This window comes from Denticeps clupeoides, chromosome 3 (assembly GCF_900700375.1).
Source record: "Denticeps clupeoides chromosome 3, fDenClu1.1, whole genome shotgun sequence".
NCBI classification, from domain to species: Eukaryota; Metazoa; Chordata; class Actinopteri; order Clupeiformes; family Denticipitidae; genus Denticeps; species Denticeps clupeoides.
Genome location: NC_041709.1, coordinates 26696590 through 26718140, shown reverse-complemented (window position 1 = coordinate 26718140; position 21551 = coordinate 26696590). Strand labels below are relative to the sequence as shown.

Genomic DNA, 21551 nt, shown 5'->3' with positions numbered 1-21551 from the left:
ACCCAGACGAAGTCTGCATGTGAATGAACCTGAAAATCGTGAATGTGCACCTAAATTATCTGCTAGTACACACTGCACAGTAGCTTTCATCTTACTGGAAAGACATGAAACAAGAAATCCATCTGACACCAAAACTACAAGGGCATTCAGTAATGGTTCCAGGACTGAAAAACCATGTATTTTCACATCATTTGATTTACAAAGTACTGCCAAGTGAATGGAGGTTGAATCAGACCGCATTTGTGGTGGAATATTTCCTAACACCCAGGAGATATTGCCATTGTCTTGTGTTTCTTCCTGGAGATTCCTATTGGATTACACACCTTGAAATCATCAACATACAAAATTAAAGACCTCAATTCATCAGTATTAAAAAAATGCTTGATGCAATGACAAATATATCTATTGTTATACAGGGAGTGCAGAATTATTAGGCAAGTTGTATTTTTGAGGAATAATTTTATTATTGAACAACAACCATGTTCTCAATGAACCCAAAAACTCATTAATATCAAAGCTGAATGTTTTTGGAAGTAGTTTTTAGTTTGTTTTTATTTTTACCTATTTTAGGGGGGTATCTGTGTGTGCAGGTCACCATTACTGTGCATAATTATTAGGCAACTTAACAAAAAACAAATATATACCCATTTCAATTATTTATTTTTACCAGTGAAACCAATATAACATCTCCACATTCACAAATATACATTTCTGACATTCAAAAACAAAACAAAAACAAATCAGTGACTAATATAGCCACCTTTCTTTGCAAGGACACTCAAAAGCCTGCCATCCATGGATTCTGTCAGTGTTTTGATCTGTTCACCATCAACATTGCGTGCAGCAGCAACCACAGCCTCCCAGACACTGTTCAGAGAGGTGTACTGTTTTCCCTCCTTGTAAATCTCACATTTGATGATGGTTCTCAATGGGGTTCAGATCAGGTGAACAAGGAGGCCATGTCATTAATTTTTCTTGTTTTATACCCTTTCTTGCCAGCCACGCTTTACTTTACTTTACTTTACTTTACTTTATTTGGCAGACGCTTTTATCCAAAGCGACTTACAATGGGAAGACACCAGCAATTCTCGTTCGATTTCTATAGAATATCAAGTATACAAACTAAGAGCCCTGATAAGGCTTAGACTTGTCATTGAAGAACATGCTCGGAGAGTGTTGGGTGCTAGACTAAGAAAAATTATAATGTATTTATACATTTTGTATTTGTTTGTTAAATGTGTATGCATGTGTATGTGTTAAATTTGTCTGTAATATTTTTGGAATAAGAGGGTTTTCACCTTCTTCTTAAAAGTGGTGATAGTCTCGGCTAGTCGTGTGGAGGAGGGTAGGTTGTTCCACCAGCCAGGGACAACAACGGAGAACAGACATGATTGGAATCGGAGACCCCGTGAAGAAGGAATTTTTAGTCTCCTTTCGTTTGCCGATCTGAGAGAGCGTGTAGGAGTGTATCTAGGTAGTAGTGTGTTGATGTAGGAGGGCGCAGTTCCATTTACAGCCCTGTAGGCAAGCATCAAGGATTTGAACTCAATGCGAGCAGCTACCGGGAGCCAGTGGAGGGAGGTAAGGAGAGGTGTAACATGGGTGTATTTTGGCTGATTGAAGATGAGGCGGGCTGCCATATTTTGGACCATCTGGAGTGGTTTTATGGTGACTGCAGAGGCTCCAGCCAGGAGAGAGTTACAGTAGTCGAGTTTGGAGATGACCATTGCCTGGACGAGGAGCTGCGTAGCCTGTTGTGAGAGAAAAGGCCGAATCTTGCGAATGTTGTAGAGAGTGAACCTGCAGGATCTGGAGATCGCAGCAACATGATGGTTCAAACTCAGTTTGTTATCTATCCAAACCCCAAGGCTTTTTGCAGATGCCGTGGGTGTTAACAATAGCGATCCAATTTGAATTGAAAGGTTTTGCTGAGGAGAATTGTTGCCCGGAAAGATCAGAATCTCGGTTTTGGATAGGTTGAGTTGGAGGTGTCGCTCAGACATCCATGCCGATATGTCTGAGAGGCAGGCCGAAATTTTTGTTGCTATAGTAGCATCTTCTGGTGGGAATGACAGATAGAGCTGGGTGTCATCAGCATAGGAGTGATAGGAGAAGCCATGTGATTGGATGATGTGACCAAGTGAGCGAGTGTATATTGAGAATAGAAGGGGGCCAAGGACAGAGCCTTGTGGAACCCCTGTGGTTACCCTAGAGAGGACAGATGTCTCACCTCCCCATGATACCTTGAAGGACCTGTCGTAGAGATAAGAGGTGAACCAATCTAGTGCGGTTCCTGTGACTCCTAAATCAGAGAGTGTGGTGAGAAGAATTTCGTGGTTAACTGTATCGAAGGCAGCAGATAGATCAAGTAGAACAAGGACGGATGATCTGCGGGCAGCTCTTGCTGCACGAAGGTCATCCATCATTGCCAGGAGGGAGGTTTCAGTAGAATGCCCTTTCCTGAAACCAGACTGAAAAGGGTCAAGAAGATCATGCTTGTGGAGAAATGAGGAAAGTTGAGCCAGGACTGCTCTTTCAAGAATTTTTGAAAGAAAAGGAAGGTTGGAGACTGGGCGGTAGCTATCCAGTAGAGATGGGTTTAATGTGGGTTTTTTGAGCAGGGGAGTAATGACAGCCTGTTTGAAAGCAGTGGGGAATGTTCCTGTTGTGAGTGAGGAGTTTAAGACATGTGTCAGAGCAGATAATATGGTGGGCTGTATGGACTGAAGGAGGTGTGAGGGGATTGGATCCAGGGAGCAGGTGGTGGGGTGACTAGACTGGAGAAGTGTAGACACGTCTGATTCAAAGAGGGGAGTAAAGGAAGACAGATTCCTGGTTTCAGAGGTAACAGCAGGACGGGGTCTGGGGTTAGGTGGTGAGAATTGTTTGCTAATGTCAGCCACCTTTTCTGTGAAGAAGGTGGCGAAGTCTTCAGATGAGAGAGAAGTGGAGGGGGGAGGGGGTGGAGGATTCAGGAGACGGTTGAAAGTCGAGAAAAGTTTTCGAGAGTCATTGCAGTTGTTTACTTTGTCCTGGAAGTATCTGGTCTTTGCTGTAGTTACAGCAGCAGAGTACTGTGGAGTACTTGGACGCGTGTGATGGAGCATTGTCCTGCATGAAAATCATATTTTTCTTGAAGGATGCAGACTTCTTCCTGTACCACTGCTTGCAGAAGGTGTCTTCCAGAAACTGGCAGTAGGACTGGGAGTTGAGCTTGACTCCATCCTCAACCCGAAAAGGACCCACAAGCTCATCTTTGATGATACCAGCCCAAACCAGTACTCCACCTCCACCTTGCTGGCGTCTGAGTCGGACTGGAGCTCTCTACCCTTTACCAATCCAGCCACGGGCCCATCAAGACTCACTCTCATTTCATCGGTCCATAAAACCTTAGGAAAATCAGTCTTGAGATATTTCATGGCCCAGTCTTGACGTTTCAGCTTGTGTGTCTTGTTCAGTGGTGGTCGTCTTTCAGCCTTTCTTACCTTGGCCGTGTCTCTGAGTATTGCACACCTTGTGCTTTTGGGCACTCCAGTGATGTTGCAGCTCTGAAATATGGCCAAACGTGTGGCAAGTGGCATCTTGGCAGCTGCACGCTTGACTTTTCTCAGTTCATGGGCAGTTATTTTGCTCCTTGTTTTTTCCACACGCTTCTTGCGACTCTGTTGACTATTTTGAATGAAACGCTTGATTGTTCGATGATCACGCTTCAGAAGCTTTGCAATTTTAAGAGTGCTGCATCCCTCTGCAAGATATCTCACTTCTCACTATTTTTGACTTTCTGAGCCTGTCAAGTCCTTCTTTTGACCCATTTTGCCAAAGGAAAGGAAGTTGCCTAATAATTATGCACACCTGATATAGGGTGTTGATGTCATTAGACCACACCCCTTCTCATTACAGAGATGCACATCACCTAATATGCTTAATTGGTAGTAGGCTTTCAAGCCTATACAGCTTGGAGTAAGACAACATGCATGAAGAGGATGATGTGGACAAAATACTCATTTGCCTAATAATTCTGCACTCCCTGTATCTATATCAATTTGGAACTGTCACATTTGAAAAAACATTTTAAATACTTTTTTATTCATGATGTTTTCAACAGTCACCAGAGGAAGAGAGAGACTCATAGACAAAAAATCTACCAATGATCAAGGGTTTTGTGCTGACAAGTGACACCATCAGACTCCATCTGTCCTTCTTGTCTTGTGCAAAATTAAAATGGGGGTCGTCATTGATTTAAGACCGTCCACATCAAATGTCCACATGAAAGTAATGTTCATTTGAATATCTCTCTTATTCAGACAAGGGTTTTTCTTTGAACTGTGCTTAATCATCAATTCAGGAACAATAGTAAAAATAACAATGAATAATAATGAAAAGTTAAAACAGAAGAACAGTTTGTGCGTGTTTGCCAGAAAGAAACCTTTAGTGAATTTATAAGATTTCGTTGCTTTCATCTGATTTTTATCAAAAATTGTTCTTAAAGACTACATCTGAAAATTTAAGACTGCATTCCAATATGGAATATTTTTAATTCATTCAGGGATCTTGCTGTTGGGAATTCTGAAAAACACTGGAATCTGTATCATGGCACATTGTTATAAGGAAACATAATGTAAATTGCACAAACAATATAATGGATTCCTTCAAAGCAGGGTAAAACCCAGAAGAATATTTCATTCTTAAAACATTATTTCAGTCTTCTCAGATACAATGAACAATAAGTAAAAAGCAACTGACATAATCACACCAAACTTACAATCAAGCAAATGCCACATTTGTAGTTTTATACCAAATTTGTAGAATTAGACTATTACATTTACAACCTTATCAGTTATTCCTGGGCCATGAGTTTAAAACCTCACACTCATCAAAAGCACCAATCTGTCCATCCTACAGATAACACTCACTGACACATGTACATATACAGCCACTCAAGTCACCACTCCTAATCTTAAGCTGCATGCCTTTGGATAGAAGGATGAATCTAGAGTGCACAAATCTACATCAACACAAAGGCACATTTCATACTGTGAAACAATCTCATGACTCTTTGATCTAAGGCACACAGCTGTGAATAAATAAAGCTTTAAATAAATAAGAAATCACAATTCAGAGACTACAAAACACAAAATAACATTATGGTCATTGAAAAATAAAGTTTAAAATCTTTAAGGAAGAAGCTCTGACTGTCCACACACACACACACCACCATCCAAGAGCACTCACTCATTCATTTTCAATAACAGTTGGTGCAAGAGCCCATCCTGGCACACTGGACGAAAAAAAAAGGGAAACCACATGATCATGTTATGCATGGGAGTGCCACTGTTCCATGTAATCATAATCGTATACAGTCCGTGTTGGAAGATGTGGGTGCACAGCAAGAAAATTAACAATGCCACCAGACAGACAGTGCAAAAATTTCCTTAGATAACCAAAGTGCAGCTAACAAAGCACTGCTGTTCAGCATCGGTTTTAATGTGCCTGCACTGCTGTTACAAAAGAACATTTTATGCTCAGCGTAAGGGCTCCGCTGACTGAAAACATATTCATCCTGACAGTTCCACAACTATGAAACCGCCACAAGGAACTTTCACTTTTGTTGAACCCCATTTGCCTCCTGGAATCCAGGGATTTCAAGTTCAAGGACACCAGCTTGTTAGGGGGTAAAGAAGGCAGTGCACAGTCATAAATCTGTGAAAAGAAATATTAACCTTATATGTGATTTTGTTCAGATTCCTATTTACAGATGCCATGTTTCCAGTTTATGCACCAAATTAACCTTCCAACATGAAGATGGTTTACGTGGAAAACAATCTGAGAATGATTTGCAAATGTCTCTTTTAATTTATTAGATGTCTAAGCATGACATTATACAGTGCATTCAGAAAATATTCACAGGGCATCACTTTTTCCACATTTTGTTATGTTACTGCCTTATTCCAAAATGAATTCTAGAATTATACACTCAACACCCCTGGCAACAGTAAAAGGGTTTACTTGAGGTTTTGGCAATTTTATAATAAAAAAAAACTGAATAACTGAAAGCACATAAGTGAAAGTGAATGTGAAACACTGCAGCACAGCACACGTGAAATGTGTCCTCTGCATTTAACCATCACCCTTAAGTGATCAGTGGGCAGCCATGACAGGCACCCAGGAAGAAGTGTGTGAGGATGGTACTTTACTCAGTGGCACCTTGGTGGATCGGGATTTGAACCGACAACCTTCCGATTATGGGGCAGCTTCCTTAACTGCTAGGCCACCACTGCCTATTCACAGCCTTTGCCATGAAGCTCAAAATTGATCTCTGGTGCATCCTGTTACCACTGATCATCCTTGAGATGTTTTTACAGCTTAAATTGACTTAAACTGTGGAAAAAAATGTTGTTTGGACACATCCCAGTCTATATATGGTCCCGCAGTTGACAGTTCATGTCAGAGCAGAAACCAAGCATGAAGTCGAAGGAATTGTCTATAGACATCTGAGACAGGGAAAGATATAGGGAAAGATGCCTGCCGCAATATACAGACATTTCCTGGATGAAAACCTGCTCCAGAGCAGTCTTGAACTCTGACTGGGCTAATGGTTCATCTTTTAGCAGGACAACGACCCTACTCACACAGTCAAGTTTTGAAAGGACATCAACTCTGTTAATGTTCTTGAGTTGCCCAGCCAGAGCCCAGACTTGAATCAGGTTGAACATCTCTGGCAAGATCTTTAAATCTCAGAGGCTTCCCATCCAACCTGATGGAGCTTGAGAGGTGCTGCAAAGAGGAATGGGCAAAACTGGGCAAGGATAGGTGTACCAAGCATGTGGCATCTAATTCAAAAAGACCTGAGGCTGAAATTGCTGCCAAACGTGCATTAACAAAGTATTAAGCAAAGGCTGTGAATACTTACGTACATGTGATTTCACTTTATTTTTATTTTTAATAAATTTGCCAAAACCTCAAACTTTATTCACATTGTCATTATAGGGTGTTTGTGTAGAATTATTTGATCAATTTTGGAATAAAGCTGTAACATAACAAAATGTGGAAAAACTTATGCGCTTAGATTACTTTCTGGGTGCACTATATTTTATATAAAATTATGCACTTTTAGCTCAGGCCTTGACCATCTTGACCACCTGCCGCTAGAGAGCACTATAAGTATAAGTTTTTGATAGTACTGACCTTGAAGGATCTCTCTCTTTAGAAAATGGTCCCTTAATATCAATACTGTTCATCTTGTTCTCAAACAGCCCATAACTGAGCGTTACCTGAAACACACGAGGCAGCATGATAGGTACAATGTGTTAACACAGTCAGCAACAGGATGGATATTAAAACCGAGCCTTGCCTGATGCAGCATAGCACTGTGTGTGAGCAGCAGCAGGTCTTCCAGGTGTGAGTGGAACACTGGACTGTGGACCATGCGGACGCCCAGCTTCCTCTCCACTATGAAGCCCACTGTACAGTCATCTGGAAGCCTGATCGATGCTGAGACCCGCTCAAACTGGGGACCACTGAGGACACCAACGGATTTACTGCATAAAATTTTTGTTTTTTCCCTCCATTCTCATTTCACTGTGTATTTTTGAATGTATACTCAGGTATAGAGGTCCACACAAACATTATTAACATCCTCTTGTCCTATTTTTTTTCACTCCAGTCTACACACCTAATTATTGACAGCTTTTAACATCAGAGTTCAAGGAGTGTGTCAGTTAGCAGGTGTAAACACAAACCTCGCCCACGGAGCCATCTTCTCTGCCAGTCGTCTGCTGAGACAAAAGCCTGCACCTCCAGTAGCAAACCAGAACTCCACTTCTCTCTGCAAATACACACACGCACACAAAATCGTGTCCAATTGAATAAGATTCCATACTGGTCGTCTTCCATGAATGCAATCACATTCAGAAAATGATCTGGAGAGCTCTTTTAGAAAATTTCAATAGGACACTGGTTTAGATGGTGGGGATTTGTGGGCTAAGCCAGAAGATGCGAGCCACACAATCAGCCTTTCTTTTCAGCTGCAGTCACTGGGCTTTTGCACTAAGGACCCAGTGGCTCGTCGGTAATTATGTGAGCCACCTTTTATTTCCGTTATCCATGGGGATGGCAGAGCACTGAAGAAAGGGCTGAAAGAGGGGAAAGTAGCAGATGAGAGGACAAGAAAGCAATGCAGAATGGAAACACGGAGGGGGCAGCTTTCCGCCCTACACAACACACTGGGGATCTCATGGTAGTATATCCTTCCCTGCTTTCCCTGTTCATTGCATTGCATGTGTGTGTGCATGTGTGGGCCTTTTTCATTCTCCACTTCTGTGCCAAAACCATTCAGTCACACCCTCTATTATGTTAAGGTGAAATAGTTCGTGTTGGTGCTTTACTGCCACCTGCAGGATCAAAAAAATACAACACAACAAAAAATTATTTTGGATCTTGTATGTGTTTCCTTTTCATGGAACAAGTGTATGGACTGTTCAAACATGCATGTGACAAATCCATTCAGATTAATTTTTAATAATGACAAACACTCACTGTCTTATTGCCTTCCAGCAGCTCCTGGGCTTTCATTGGACGATCCAAGCTAGGCTTTCCCACATAGATGTCACTATCCTGAGGGAACTTAGAGAGAAGAGACAGCAGGGCAGCAGGGTTCAAGTAGTTGTCATCATCAACGTGACACAGCCACCTACAACAATGAAATTAAACAAATCTGTCATTATAACATAAATACAGAATGTCGAAAGTATGTGGCGTACACCAGCTGTAGCCTACATTGACATTGACCACCATGCATCTGTCTAGCTCAATATTTTATAAGAAATTAAGAATAAAGCACTCAATGGAAACATGTTTTCCTATATTTATTGTAAAAAAATTAAATATGTTTAGACTGCATGTAAATACTTGCATGATATAAAACCTGTGCTACTTTAATGTATTTACAATGAACATATTGAAATAATACCATGCATTACTGCCAAAGTATACTGGAAATGAAAAGTAATGTGTGCATAACGTTTACTTCTACATAGATAATGACAAGTGAAATCTGCTCTTTTCTGCTCATTTGTGTTCTCGCCCTTTTCCTCTCACATTGACGATTGCCAACATGATCATTAAAAAACCTTTCAATTTCAGCAATTTCTTTAAGGCGCACTCCTGGGCTGAATATATATATTACACCATCTTCACTCTGTAGAGAGCTGTACTACAAAGGGAGACTAACTATGTTGGGTTTAATTCTGTGATTTCAAAGAAAGCCAGGGGCGTCATACGGAACTACAGCAGAGATTTGGATTTTTGTTAGAGTTTATGCTGCTTGTGGATTAGAGCTTGTGCGTCATATTTCATAGTTTAGGAAAAATCACTGAAAAATAATCATGCAAATATTTGTTTTGCGAACCTTAAGTGTTTAATCTAAAATGGCCATCAGACCACTTAAAGACAGTGAAGTATGTGAAAGCAAGGTTTATTAAATTAAACTATTACTCTCTTACCTAGGCTTGGCGAAAAAGCTAATCCCTGTGCATTGCTGCATGTGAATACAACCCTCAGAGTTCTTCTTTCACCTGTTTCTTTACCATGTCATGTGGTTCACCTGCCTTTACTTTCCAGTTTTGCCCTATATATTGGTCCAGTTTACAAAAGTGTGGTTTTCGCTGTGATATAGTCTATTTCTCCCTAAATCATTGGTTTCCCTCTTTTCACAGGGAAATCTATACATTTCCAAAAAATCTGACAAGACTAGACTATTAGAATCTGGGGCAGTGGATGGCCTAGCGGTTAAGGAAGCGGCCCCGTAATCAGAAGGTTGCCGGTTCGAATCCCAAGACGCCAAGGTGCCAAAAGCAGAGGACACAATTCTTTGTGTCACCATGTGCTGTGCTGCAGTGTCTCACAATCACTTTACTTCACTTTAAATGTTCTTGTTCTTGCTGATAGTTCAAATCAATCCAGAAGTCTAAACTGTCCAGCTGAACTAATGTTCTAATAAAAAGACCAAGAAAAGACAATTACAGTGTTCTGTAATTCTCTCACAAAAGCGCTGACTCACTTCTTGCCAGACGCCATGAAATAGTCGTATTCAGAAGCCATCTTGCACGACAGGGCCTGATGACTGTGTTCAGGAGGACAGGAGGTGACAATGATGTTGTAGCCTTGAAAAACGTGTAGCAGCAAACTCAGGTACTTGTTTCTGTATAAGCAATTTTTTTAAATGAACATATCATACCTTTGGAGACCAACACTTCATCTGCCATGTCAGTAAATATATATGTCTGTCAAGAAACGCACACACAAACGACAATAAAATAAAGGTGAGTTCAAATGTGATGTTTAGCTATTACTGCAGGTGCAACAGATTACCCAAACATGTATGCACTGTAAATTCTATTGTGCTCTGATGCTTCTGTTTGTAACCAACCACTATTCAGCTGTGTTCACAGATCAAATTCAAAATGCTAAATTACAAGTCAAATTCATTAGGTGGCGAACAGACAATGCGTGAGTGAAGTTCGTGGAGGTGCGTGTGGGTGGAAAGTTTGCAGTCAGTTTCACTGTGCTAGACTTCCTGTTGATACATGAGCTTCTGTTTTTCATAGTTTTCAGAATTGGGCTGTGGTTATCACTTCCTGTCAGTATTATGTACGTGCGTAGCAGACTAAAGCACCTAAAATGATTAAATAACCATGGAAATAAAAAGGTAACTTTGCTTAAAGTATTTAAGGCCCACTGTCACCTGTGGGGCATGAAGGTTATCATGAATAGTTTGTCACAGAAGAGCTGCAAGAGAGTGAAATGCTGGCCATGACAGTAAAGTGTCAGAACGCATCACGTATTGCAGCTGGCAGCACATGACCAAGTTCAACCACAGACTGTCTGAGCCCTGCTCACTCCTGATCAAGTCGGTGGTGCACAATGTGAGAATCAAAGCTGTGCAATGGAGCAACGCAAAGTGTTCTGCTTTGATGAATCCCCTTTCTGCTGGAAAATGCGAGCTGCCACGTGCCTGCCGAATTTCGCAAGAATGGTTTGAGGAACCTGACAACGATTTCACGACTTGGACATCCAAATTCCTCAGATGCTAAGCCAACCTGCTGCTAGTGTCTCGATGTCTTATAATCTGTGTCAGAGCTGTATTGGAAGCATGAGTGGGGCCTGTACACAATATTCACAAGGAGTGTTTTAATGTCCCAGTAAAGGCTTTAAATGCTAGTAAGCAGCCCTTGTTTTACAGGCAGATTGCAGGATGTTCTTTTGGAAGTGTTACATTATGTCTTTCATGTTGGGAATTTGCCTCTCAGAGATAAGAGTCTTGGCACAGAGCTGTGCTGTGTGACCGTTTGCAACAGCATTTTACTGCCATGTTTAAGGTCGCTGGGAAGCATTTGTTAGATGCAGAGCCCTGTTCAGATGCACAAAGAGCTCCATGAGAACGGAAAAATAAAACTCGTTACGATGATGAAAGTATATGATGGTGTGTCCATATTAGTGGGATAAAAGCACGTACTGCTTCTTGCACCTGCATCTAAATCGCACCTTCGACATTATGCGAATATTACAGGTTCTCTTGTCTAATGCAGCTCGGAAGTCATTCGTAACAAGATAAAAGATGGTGTTCAGGGGCAGAGGAAGAGGAATCTGTCCAGCACAGCACCTGCACAGCATCTGTTCCACTTCTTACCAGCACGTGCAGCAGCATAGATACTTTACTTTATTATAGGAAACTCGCCTGCTCCTTGGTTTTCGACACCCACGTGTCGAGCAGGAGGGCAAGGCGGGTCTGGTGGAACTTGCCCGTGGTTTTGACGGCGATGAAGATGTCACCGAGCTGGAGCGGCGACGCGGGGGACCAGTGCGGCGGTGGCGGCGGTCGCCGTCGGAGCCGCAGTTGTAAATCCATCAGGACAATGATGAAGAAAGTCAGGAGCAGGCAGGACACAACGCGAACCACTTTCTTATCAACCATGGTTCTTTTTTAAAAAAAACTATTTACGGCTACAAGTTCCACAAACGCGCAGCTGACGCTTCTATATTCAGAACGCAAAGTTGTAAAAAAAAATGCTGTAAAATAATTCCCGTATAATCGTGCGATCGACTCATTTGTTCAGAAGCTCGGAATCGCTGTTGCTGCGATCTAAGTGTCATTCTGTCAAAACGGGCAAACGCCTCCTCCTCTTCCTCCTCCTCTTCCTCAACAGGATGAGAGCAAGGCATCTGTTTTCTAATCATCTGTCACATTTCAGTGGATTATTGGTGGAATCATTTCTTCGTTCACACGACCATGATTGCTGATGATCATACGTGGTAGTAGCCTAGTGAGTAACACACTCGCCTGTGAAAGAGAAGTCCCAGGTTCGAACCACGCTTACTACCATTGTGTCCCTGAGCAAGACACTTGACCTTAAGTGTCTCCAGGGGGGGACTGTCCCTGTAACTACTGATTGTAAGTCGCTTACAATCAGTAGGGATAAGGGCGTCTGGTAAATGGTGTAAATGTAAAAAAAAAAAAAATATGAGAATACATAATACCTAGTGTAACTCATAATTTCTTCTAAAGCAATAACACATGAGGTGGAGTGTTATACAGTGAGTATTTGGCACTGGCGTGCTGCAATTGTTGACACTAAGCAGAAGGTATATTATAATCCAAATTTGATATTTAATACTTATTTGTAAAAAAACAAACAAAAAGGAGAGGTTTAGATCTGATACATTTGATGAAGTATTAAAGAGATGTCAGAGTGGCATTATTATGAGAAAGTGTCACTCCCATGATCCCTATCAGCCAATCACAATGGCAAAATGCCACAGAACTTAGTGTGCTATTATAATTAATGTGACTGAAACAGTACTATTATATCATAAGGTCAAGCCTTAGTGAATTGTTAGTGAAATTATGTTTCCTTTTTTTATTGTTTCAGGACCAATCCATCTTTAACCCGCTAGAGAAATTGGTACAATTAAAGAAATTACCCTCATCACTACCTTTGTTTGTTTGTCCTTTCTCAGCAATATCTGCTTACACCCATTCATCCACCACTTCCACTGACCACCTGCCTCACTCTCTGTCTCCCTCAACCCAGCGGGCCCTTTCTCCTGATCCCTCAGGTATACCAGAGAAGCCCAGGCACACCCTAGCTAAGAAATCCACTGGATCGTTTTACGGCCTACTTCAAAGGACCCTTTACAATGCCGGCAGGAACATTGGGACGGCAGACATTTTCAAGTGCTTGGCCAAACCCTAAATGCAGACAGCAGAAACACACAAGGAAGATCTTGAGTGCAGACTCCACCAAATTGTATCCGTCAGTTCTACGCTAAGCATTGTACAAAGAGACCCACCACTACATATCATGTAAGACAACACCAAAGCAATGGACAGGTCAAGCCAATCACCCTGATCATCTTATTACATTAGGGGTGGGTCAAACATATTAGTAATTCTTAAAGATGAACAATTTTATTGTGATGCTAGAGGACTGTGGCATTTGCAAAATGATGGCTCTTCTCAATATACAAAGGGTTTGAATCCCGATCCGCTAAAGTACCACTGAGGTGCCACTGAGCAAAGCACTGTGCCCAAACACTGCTCACCTAGGGTGATGGGTTAAAAGCAGAGGACACATTTTATTGTGTGTACCGTGTGCTGTCTATGACAATCACTTCACATTCACTTTCAAGTGTTCTCATTGTGAGAACCACAGAGCAATGGAAGATAAACAAAATTTTTTATATCATGTGGACCACTGTGTTATATATCAAGGGAAGAGATGACAGGAATGTGCACTGGGGTAGAGGCAGTGTGCTTTGAGCAATTTTCTGCTGGGAAACCTTGGCTCCAGGAATTCACGTGGCTGTACCACCTACCATCTACCTTCATGGCAACAATATTTTCTCTTTCAGAAGACTCATGCACCAGAAATATTGTTCAGGAGGGGTCTGAGGGATTTGACAAAGAAGTCAAGGTTTTGAAGTCCTAAGATCTCCTAAGAATTAATTAAGTCCTAAGAATTAATTAATTCAATTTGAAAGTGACGCACCACACCACAGTACCCAGTACTGCAACCTTACGATTACGAGTCTGCCTCCTTACCCTCTAGGCCACCACTGCGCCTTAATGCAGACAACACTATGAAAGTCTTAGTGCACTATACCACAGAGGTCTTGTGCACTTCCTGTCTCAACAGATCCCAGCATGTTTTGCATGAGAAGGAACCACACCAGCATTTATCAGGTTTAAAATGTTGATTTGTTTCATTTATATTATATCAAGACTTTTACAGAAAAGTAAGGCAAAGTGAAATTGTTAAATGAAAACGTTAAATGAAATACAGGATTTTTCACGTCCGCTTAGGGAAGAAAAAAACAGTGGTTTGGCAAGCATGCTTAATATCATGCAGTAGCTTCCCTCATTACAGGGGATTTCTGCTCGCCACTCCTGTGACCTGTGTGTGGAACTAGTGACCCCTACAGATAGAAAAGGGAAAGTAAACTCAGGAATGGTATGATGCTGCAATAGATGCATCAAAGGGTTGCATACAGATTATTTCACTTAATTTATTTACAAATAATAATTTTATGAGATTGTTATATCTCAATTCCTTGAAAATCTGCAAATTTGGCCCAAATCTTTACTTGAACTCAAATAATATTAATTGATTTTAATTATTATGCTGGTCATGATCACTATCATCCCATGTTTGTGGATTGGATTTTCATCTGAGTACACACCAGGGATGCCACCGATTGAAGGTTCAGAAGTAAATTGATTGTTGGATGAAAAGTAAAGTACTTTACATATCGGTCAAACATGTGAATCATATTCATTTCACTCTTCTTCCATCACTAAATTTCCCGGAAGAACCTTCCAAGGGATTAATAATGTTCTCCATACCTACCCCACCTATCTGATTAAACAAAACTTCTCATTTTACAAGTACAGCATTTATCAGAATTCCCTTATCTAGAACACCTTAATGTAATTAATTCTGTACATATGACAATGGACACATTGAATTGAATCTTTGAATCCTTTGAATATAAAACACTAAATATGTTCAGAATATATGAATATCCGGACATCTTTCATATATGAAGGCAGCAAGGCACAAGTGCTTGGCAACATGGTGATGTTTATTAAAAACAACTGACCTAAAGATACAAGAACAAGATGAAAACAAAATCCTGTAGGTACAAGCATTTACAAGAAACAGAGATGAAGGGAACATGTATATATTTACACACTGGAACACACTGGAAAGATACATGAAGAGACACAGGTGAAATCCGTGGTATGTCTTGTGCGACGGGGTCATGATGGTGTAGTTGTGTTGCATAGCTGTGTGTATCTGAAACTAGAGCCCCCAGGCACTGGTAAATGGGATGCTGTAGCCTACAGATACTTCTACTGACAAGTTCCAGTTTGGATGACCAGCTGACCCAGGTCTGAACTGAATCATGTTGAAAGAATGAAAGAAAGACACTGTGGTATGAGAATATATTTTATTAGCCCAGCTATGTGGCAAAACACAGGCAGTGCATTTCAATGGCAGCATGTCTCATGAAATTCTAATTTTGCAAATATGAAAAAATGGCTTCCTAAAAAAAGACTTCTTACATGTTTATGGCAGTTATGAACAACTCTTTGGAAGGCTGCTGTGCAATGAGTAAATAAATATATATGATACCTTTATGACGATCTGGAAGACACGCTTCATAAATTTCATTCACAAGTGTTGCTACATAATGGTCCAGTTACTTTTGCATAATTGACAGTGAGAGATATCTACGTAAACTTGGTCCATAGTACTAAGTCTACAGGTTTGTTGTGATTTTCAGAGACAAGCAATATCTGAGAGGAAGCAATGGTCTCACACACATTTCTGGCCAGCCTGCACTCAGGATTTATTCCTACAGCAGTTATAGATTCAGGCAGTTTAAGTGCAAATTAATGGTCCAGTTTGGTCATCGTAGGATGGTCCAGTTAGATGAAGCTTTCATGGTTGGGTTGTGATGGAGTTGGAGTTGAGCATGTTTTGGGGTCAGACCCAGGTTCTGAGCATCCATCTGGTGACATAAGGATGATGTCTGTGAAAAGTGATTGATTTTTTGTTTAGTTACGTCTGGAGGATAAGGTTTTATGTGGGGCAGTGTCTGCTTGTGCACCCTACCCTAACAAGCTCAGGGAACGGTCATCGACCACTACTGCAGGTGGTGGAGCTGCTTCCTGAGCTGGAGCCACTGGAGCCACGATCCTCATAGATGGAGATCTCAATCTAACAGTGGCCAGTTAAAGACAATCAACGCAGAACACAAAGGATTCCTATACTTACAGTGGGTACAGAAAGTATAAAATTTTTAACTTGTTATATTGCAGCTAATATCATTAAAATCATTTTAAAAATAATTTCCTCATTAATGTACACACAGCAGCTCATATTGTCAGAAAACACAGAATTGTTGACATTTTTGCAGATTTATTAAGAAAAAAAAAAGAAATATCACATGGTCCTAAGTATTCAGACCCTTTGCTGTGACACTCATATATTTAACTCCATTTGTCCATTTCCTCTGATCATTCATGAGATGGTTCTAAACGTTCATTTGAGTCCACCAGTGTTTGGTTATACTGATTGGACTTGATTAGGCAGAGTAAATGAGAATCAGGGGGTCAAAAGAACTGCCTAAAGAGGCTCTTCCTAGAGCACTGTGGCTGAGAGAGATAACAGTCGGAAGATGGGAGAAAGTTGTAGAAAGTCAACCATCACTGTAGCCCTCCAACGGAAGATTCTCCTCAGTGCAAGACACATGAAAGCCTGCATGGAGTTTGTTAAAATGAAAAGTAAGATTATCTGGTCTTAATCTTGCTATTGGGGTGTTTTGCAGCTGCAGGGACAGGACAAATGGTTGCAATCGAGGGAAAGATGAATGCGGCCATGTACAGTGATAGCATGGACAAAAACTCAGGACATCAGTGCTCAGGACATCAGAGTGGGCCGAAGGTTTACCTTCCAACAAGACAATGACCCTAAGCACCCAGCTAAAATAATGGAGTGGCTCCATTTCTTGAATGACCCAGCCAGAGCCCTGACTTAAACCCAATTGAGCATCTCTGGAGAGACCTAAAAGACACATGACTGTATTAGATCATAAAGGGAGCCTCTACTAAATACTGAGCAAAGCATCTGAATATTAGGACCATGTGATATTTCAGGGTTTTTTTGTTGTTAATAAATCTGCAAAATTTTCAACAATTCTGTGTTTTTCTGTCAATATGGGGTGTTGTGTGTACATAAATGAGGTGAAAAAATTAACTTAAATTATTTTAGCAAATGGCTGCAATATAACGAGTGAAAAATTTGAGGGGGTACTTTCTATACATAATTTTTCTTTTTTATAAAATGAAAAAATTTCAATGCCAACATGACTGCTGTCCTTTAGGATACGACTCTCATGCCCCTCTCAATGGGATCCGTGATGAGCAACCCTCGAGGGGCATAGATTTTCTCATTCTGCTCCTGAATGTAATGGGAGATCTTCTTCAGAACCTATGCATAGAAAAACATTTATGAAACTTTAAACATTTTCATGTTCTCAGGATTTATGGGTTTTCTTTTATACAATTATATGCCTCTTTGTGGGCCATTTACATGACCATTTACATTGGTAGATTCTCCCTGAAGTCATCAAAACTATGAATAAACACATGTGGAGTTATGTACATAGCAAAAAGTAGAGACCTGGCCTCCACAGTCACCGGACCTGAACCCAATCGGTTTGGGGGGAGCTGGACCGCAGAGTGAAGGCAAAGGGGCCAACAAGTGCTAAACACCTCTGGGAACTCCTTCAAGACTGTTGGAAAACCATTTCAGGTGACGACCTCTTGAAGCTCATTGAGAGAATGCCAAGAGTGTGCAAAGCAGTAATTAGAGCAAAGGGCGGCTATTTTGAAGAAACTAGAATATAAAACATGTTTTCAGTTATTTCGCCTTTTTTGTTAAGTACATAACTCCACGTGTTTATTCATAGTTTCAGTTAGAATCTACCAATGGTCATGAAGGTGTGTCCAAATTTTCGGCCTGTAAAATAAAATAATAAATAAAGTGAAGTGATTGTCACATGTGATACACAGCAGCACAGCACATGGTGCACACAGTGAAATGTATCCTCTGCATTTAACCCATCACCCTGAGTGAGCAGTGGACAGCCATGACAGGCGCCCGGGGAACAGTGTGTGGGGACAGTGCTTTGCCCGGTGGCACCTCAGTAGCACCTTGGCGGATCAGTATTCGAACCGGCAACCTTCTGATCCTTCTGGGCCGCTACCTTAACCACTAGGCCACCACTGCCCCAATACTGTATGTGTGTGTATAATTTTATACACTTTGTCAGCACTTCCCGGGTGCCTGTCATGACTGCCCACTGCTCACCAAGGGTGCTGGGTTAAAAGCAGAAGACACATTTTGTTATGTCATCGTGTGCTGTGCTACAGCGTATCGCAGTGACACTTCACTTTTTCACTTCAATTACATACAGAAATTAAGTCAGACAGGGTCAAAATGTCTAGGTGTTATTGTTCGAGAGTTAATGGACGTACTTTTTCATAGCGTGTCTCCATGCACAGGAAGATGAGGTAGGCAGTAGCACAAGCCAGGCAGCCCTCCAGGTAAGACTGGCCACCAATTTTCTCTGCCTCTGCATAGTAGTTGTTCAGTGTCTTCACTGTGTCTTCAAAAAGTGTCCTTTCAATCTGCCCATTCATAAATAAACAGGCACTATTCCAGGGTTTACAGAGATAGATGGAAAGCAGAACATGACTGGGATGGGGCTGGTTTTATCAATAAAGTCAATAGAGCATTTCTCGAACTCACAAGGTGCAGCGAAACATCATATAGCATTTCTGCAACATGGCAACATTTTTGTCCCAATTTTTGTCCCAATTCAAAAGTCCCAATTTTATGATTGCCCTCTTTTTTTCATGATCCGTTCTGACAGGGGCTACTCCAGGTCCGGAGTTTGGACTAGAGCTAGGTAAGCTGGCAGAAATTATGTACTTCCTATCTTCTGTTAAATCTTTCTTTAGCTTTCCTGTTCCAGTCATTTCCAACAACATCTTGCATCCTTCTTCTATAATGATCAGTCACTTTTCTTAAAGGTACAAATATCACTTAGATACTGTACTATGACCTCACTGAAATTTACTTATCTGCATGATAGACAGGTAATAATAATAAAAAAAATCCAGCATTTTTAAGCATTGGAGAAGAAGAGAACCCACCCTGCTGTCCAGCTCAGAGGGGAACTTGGTTTGGAACTTGCAGACAGTGCCCTCGGTGTAGTCCCTCTGGACAAAGACCTTGTTGGACAGAGAGGCGTTGTGCCTCAGCTCCTGCAGATTGTGAAACTGGACAGAGACAGGTTTACAGTTCCGTCTTCCATCTTTTAACCATCACAGCACTGCAGAATAGACCACAGAACGCATCCCCCTCTGCGCATGTGCAATATTCATATTCATATTCACTGATTCATATAAACTTCAAATGAATCAGAATCGTGTTTTTTGGCCAAGTATGTGAGTGAACATATAGAAGGAATTTGATTCCGGCCAATGAAGTCTCTAGAGCACAATGACAATATACAATGTACACTCATTTTATATACACAAAAATGCAAAGATTACAGATTGCTAAAATACTACAGGCGTACAGGTGTGAAGTCACGCACTTAAATATATGCAGTGAATATATGACAGAATTATGATGATATGCATGATCATATTTCACCCCAGGTTCAGTTGACAGACAGAAGACCACACAATTTCATCTAGAATACTAAACCTTGAATGCTCTGTTTTTTTTTTTTATATTAATGTTCAATGATCACTTAGATCTTTGCAGACGGCCTTTGTCCTTGACACAATGTATAATGGTATTCTTCATGAGTTTGAAAGTGAAGTGAAATGAAACTAATTGTCACATGTGACACACCACAGCACAGCACCCAGGGCACTCAATGCCTTTAAACCATCCCCTGAGGGCAGACGGGGACAATGTTTTGCTCAGCGGGATTCAAACCGGCAACCTTCCGATTACGGGTCTGTTTCCTGTGTGCATGCCTGCGTGTTGTGTGGATTTGTGCATCTGCGTGTGTCTGTGTATGCGTGTCGCCTGTGTCTGCGTGTGTTTTTATGCATCTGCGTGTGTCTGTGTCTCTGTGTTGCTGCTGCAGCGTTGTGACCTTCCTCAGCCTACAGCTGGCCTTGCCTTGTCTCCTGGGTGTGTAAATTGAAGTCCCGTTGTAATCCGTGAGTAAAAGTCTGTTGCTGCTGCTATAAGCGCTTCATTAAAATTGGATGCGCCCAGGGCCCCTCTGCGCGACATCCGAGACGCGAGGACAAAGCTGCCGTCCAAACAAAACAGCTGGTCGATACCGCAAAGACAAGGACTCCGTCGCTGCCGGCCCTGCGCGACGACCATCGCTTTTCTTTCTTTTGGATGTTTTAGGCGTTTTAAGCGCAAACAGGAAATCGTTCCAAAGTTGTAAAAAAAAAAAAAAAGCATGGCGTGGCGCGCCTGTGCTGAGCCCAAGGTTAACTACGGATTCTCAGGCGGATGCTGTGACCTGAAAGCAACCCGGAGACCCCAGAAGAGGGGAATAAAAGAGGGAGAGAGAGAGAGAGAGAGACAGGCTTACAGACTGGTGGTAGAACGGGAGAGTTGTTCTCCTGGCTGCTGTCCGTGGTGCTGAACGCATTTCTGACCTCGGCTCGGGGATTTGAAATAATAAGAAGAAATGTTATATATTCGTCTGTGTTTTCACCAAAAGGGCTCAGCGAGGAGAGGACTGGTTCTTGATCCTCTTTGACAGATGTCGACGTCATCAGCCGTGGAGAAAAAAAACATGCCCGCGTAAGCAACAATGTTGCTGATGGAAAACGATCCGGAAATCGCAAATAACAGGCCGGAATGGTGCTAACGACTTAAAAAATAAATAAATAATTAACCCGATCTTTACTCAAAATGACCTCTGAATGAACAACAATATATTTTCAGACGGTATAAATATATATAAATTCGATTGAACAGTTTCATGAGAAAACGCAGGGACATCGTTAGATCCGGAGAGTAACGCCGTAGTTATTGATGAAATCTTCTGACGCTGTATTTAACAGGCGCTCGGCGCACTTGTGGCTACACCATCTCGGGTGTAACGGGTTCCCTACAGAACAGGCTGCGTCCTAGTGATTCTAGGTTCCTTCAGGCCGCACATGGGCGAATCGTGGGCGCTGATTTGGTCCGGCCGACGCCTGAGCCCTCGGCTGTCAGACGCGGCGAACATTGCAAACGCTGCGGAGGGAGGATGAGGAGAAAGGAAATGCGCTTACCTCTGTCGCCATGTCACTGGCCCAGCGCTGAAATCGGTTTAGCGGGATACGGGGGTGGAGCCGTGCGTGAGGGGCGGGGCTTGGAGCAGGTGGGCGGGGCGGTAGACATGGCTGACACGCTCACGTTATTTATTGGATTTAAAGGTGAACTTATTTGAAATAT

The 21551-nt window shown here is 41.7% G+C and overlaps 2 protein-coding genes across 4 annotated transcripts; both read right to left on the bottom strand.

The window, feature by feature from the left end:
* Positions 1-4503: 4503 nt before the first annotated feature.
* Positions 4504-12325, bottom strand: mfng (MFNG O-fucosylpeptide 3-beta-N-acetylglucosaminyltransferase). The gene is made up of 8 exons (XM_028972828.1): positions 11735-12325; positions 10235-10280; positions 10058-10160; positions 8536-8689; positions 7740-7825; positions 7352-7517; positions 7186-7271; positions 4504-5700 (listed from the first exon to the last, which is right to left on the bottom strand). The coding sequence occupies exons 1-8, from the start codon at positions 11969-11971 to the stop codon at positions 5649-5651; spliced, it is 930 nt and encodes a 309-aa protein (XP_028828661.1). The 5' UTR covers positions 11972-12325; the 3' UTR covers positions 4504-5648.
* Positions 12326-15493: 3168 nt separating this feature from the next.
* golga7ba (golgin A7 family, member Ba) lies at positions 15494-21448 on the bottom strand. 3 transcript variants are annotated; one of them, XM_028973030.1, is made up of 6 exons: positions 21389-21448; positions 19283-19408; positions 18602-18754; positions 17451-17552; positions 16176-16280; positions 15494-16092 (listed from the first exon to the last, which is right to left on the bottom strand). In XM_028973030.1, exons 1-5 carry the CDS (start codon positions 21398-21400, stop codon positions 16197-16199), a joined length of 477 nt encoding a protein of 158 aa, XP_028828863.1. In that variant the 5' UTR covers positions 21401-21448; the 3' UTR covers positions 15494-16092; positions 16176-16196. The 3 variants fall into 3 exon arrangements, with proteins under 3 accessions (XP_028828863.1, XP_028828861.1, XP_028828862.1); XM_028973028.1 differs by lacking the exon at positions 21389-21448 and adding an exon at positions 20698-21382; XM_028973029.1 differs by lacking the exon at positions 21389-21448 and adding an exon at positions 20698-21382 and having other exon boundaries at positions 15494-16071.
* Positions 21449-21551: the final 103 nt, after the last annotated feature.

What these genes read in the sequence shown, in the direction of transcription:
- mfng (XM_028972828.1), bottom strand. Translation starts at nt 11,971, where the DNA reads ATGGTTGATAAGAAAGTGGTTCGCGTTGTGTCCTGCCTGCTCCTGACT. An exon ending in TTCATGGCGTCTGGCAAGAA is followed by an intron (nt 8,690 to 10,057) that starts GTGAGTCAGCGC and finishes TCATTGTTGTAG; the next exon opens with GTGGCTGTGTCACGTTGATG. An exon ending in AAAGAGAGAGATCCTTCAAG is followed by an intron (nt 5,701 to 7,185) that starts GTCAGTACTATC and finishes TTCTTTTCACAG; the next exon opens with ATTTATGACTGTGCACTGCC.
- golga7ba (XM_028973028.1), bottom strand. Translation starts at nt 20,757, where the DNA reads ATGCGTTCAGCACCACGGACAGCAGCCAGGAGAACAACTCTCCCGTTC. An exon ending in TCCCGTTCTACCACCAGTCT is followed by an intron (nt 19,409 to 20,697) that starts GTAAGCCTGTCT and finishes GTCTCTGTCCAG; the next exon opens with TTTCACAATCTGCAGGAGCT. An exon ending in TGGAGACACGCTATGAAAAA is followed by an intron (nt 17,553 to 18,601) that starts GTACGTCCATTA and finishes TTCTATGCATAG; the next exon opens with GTTCTGAAGAAGATCTCCCA.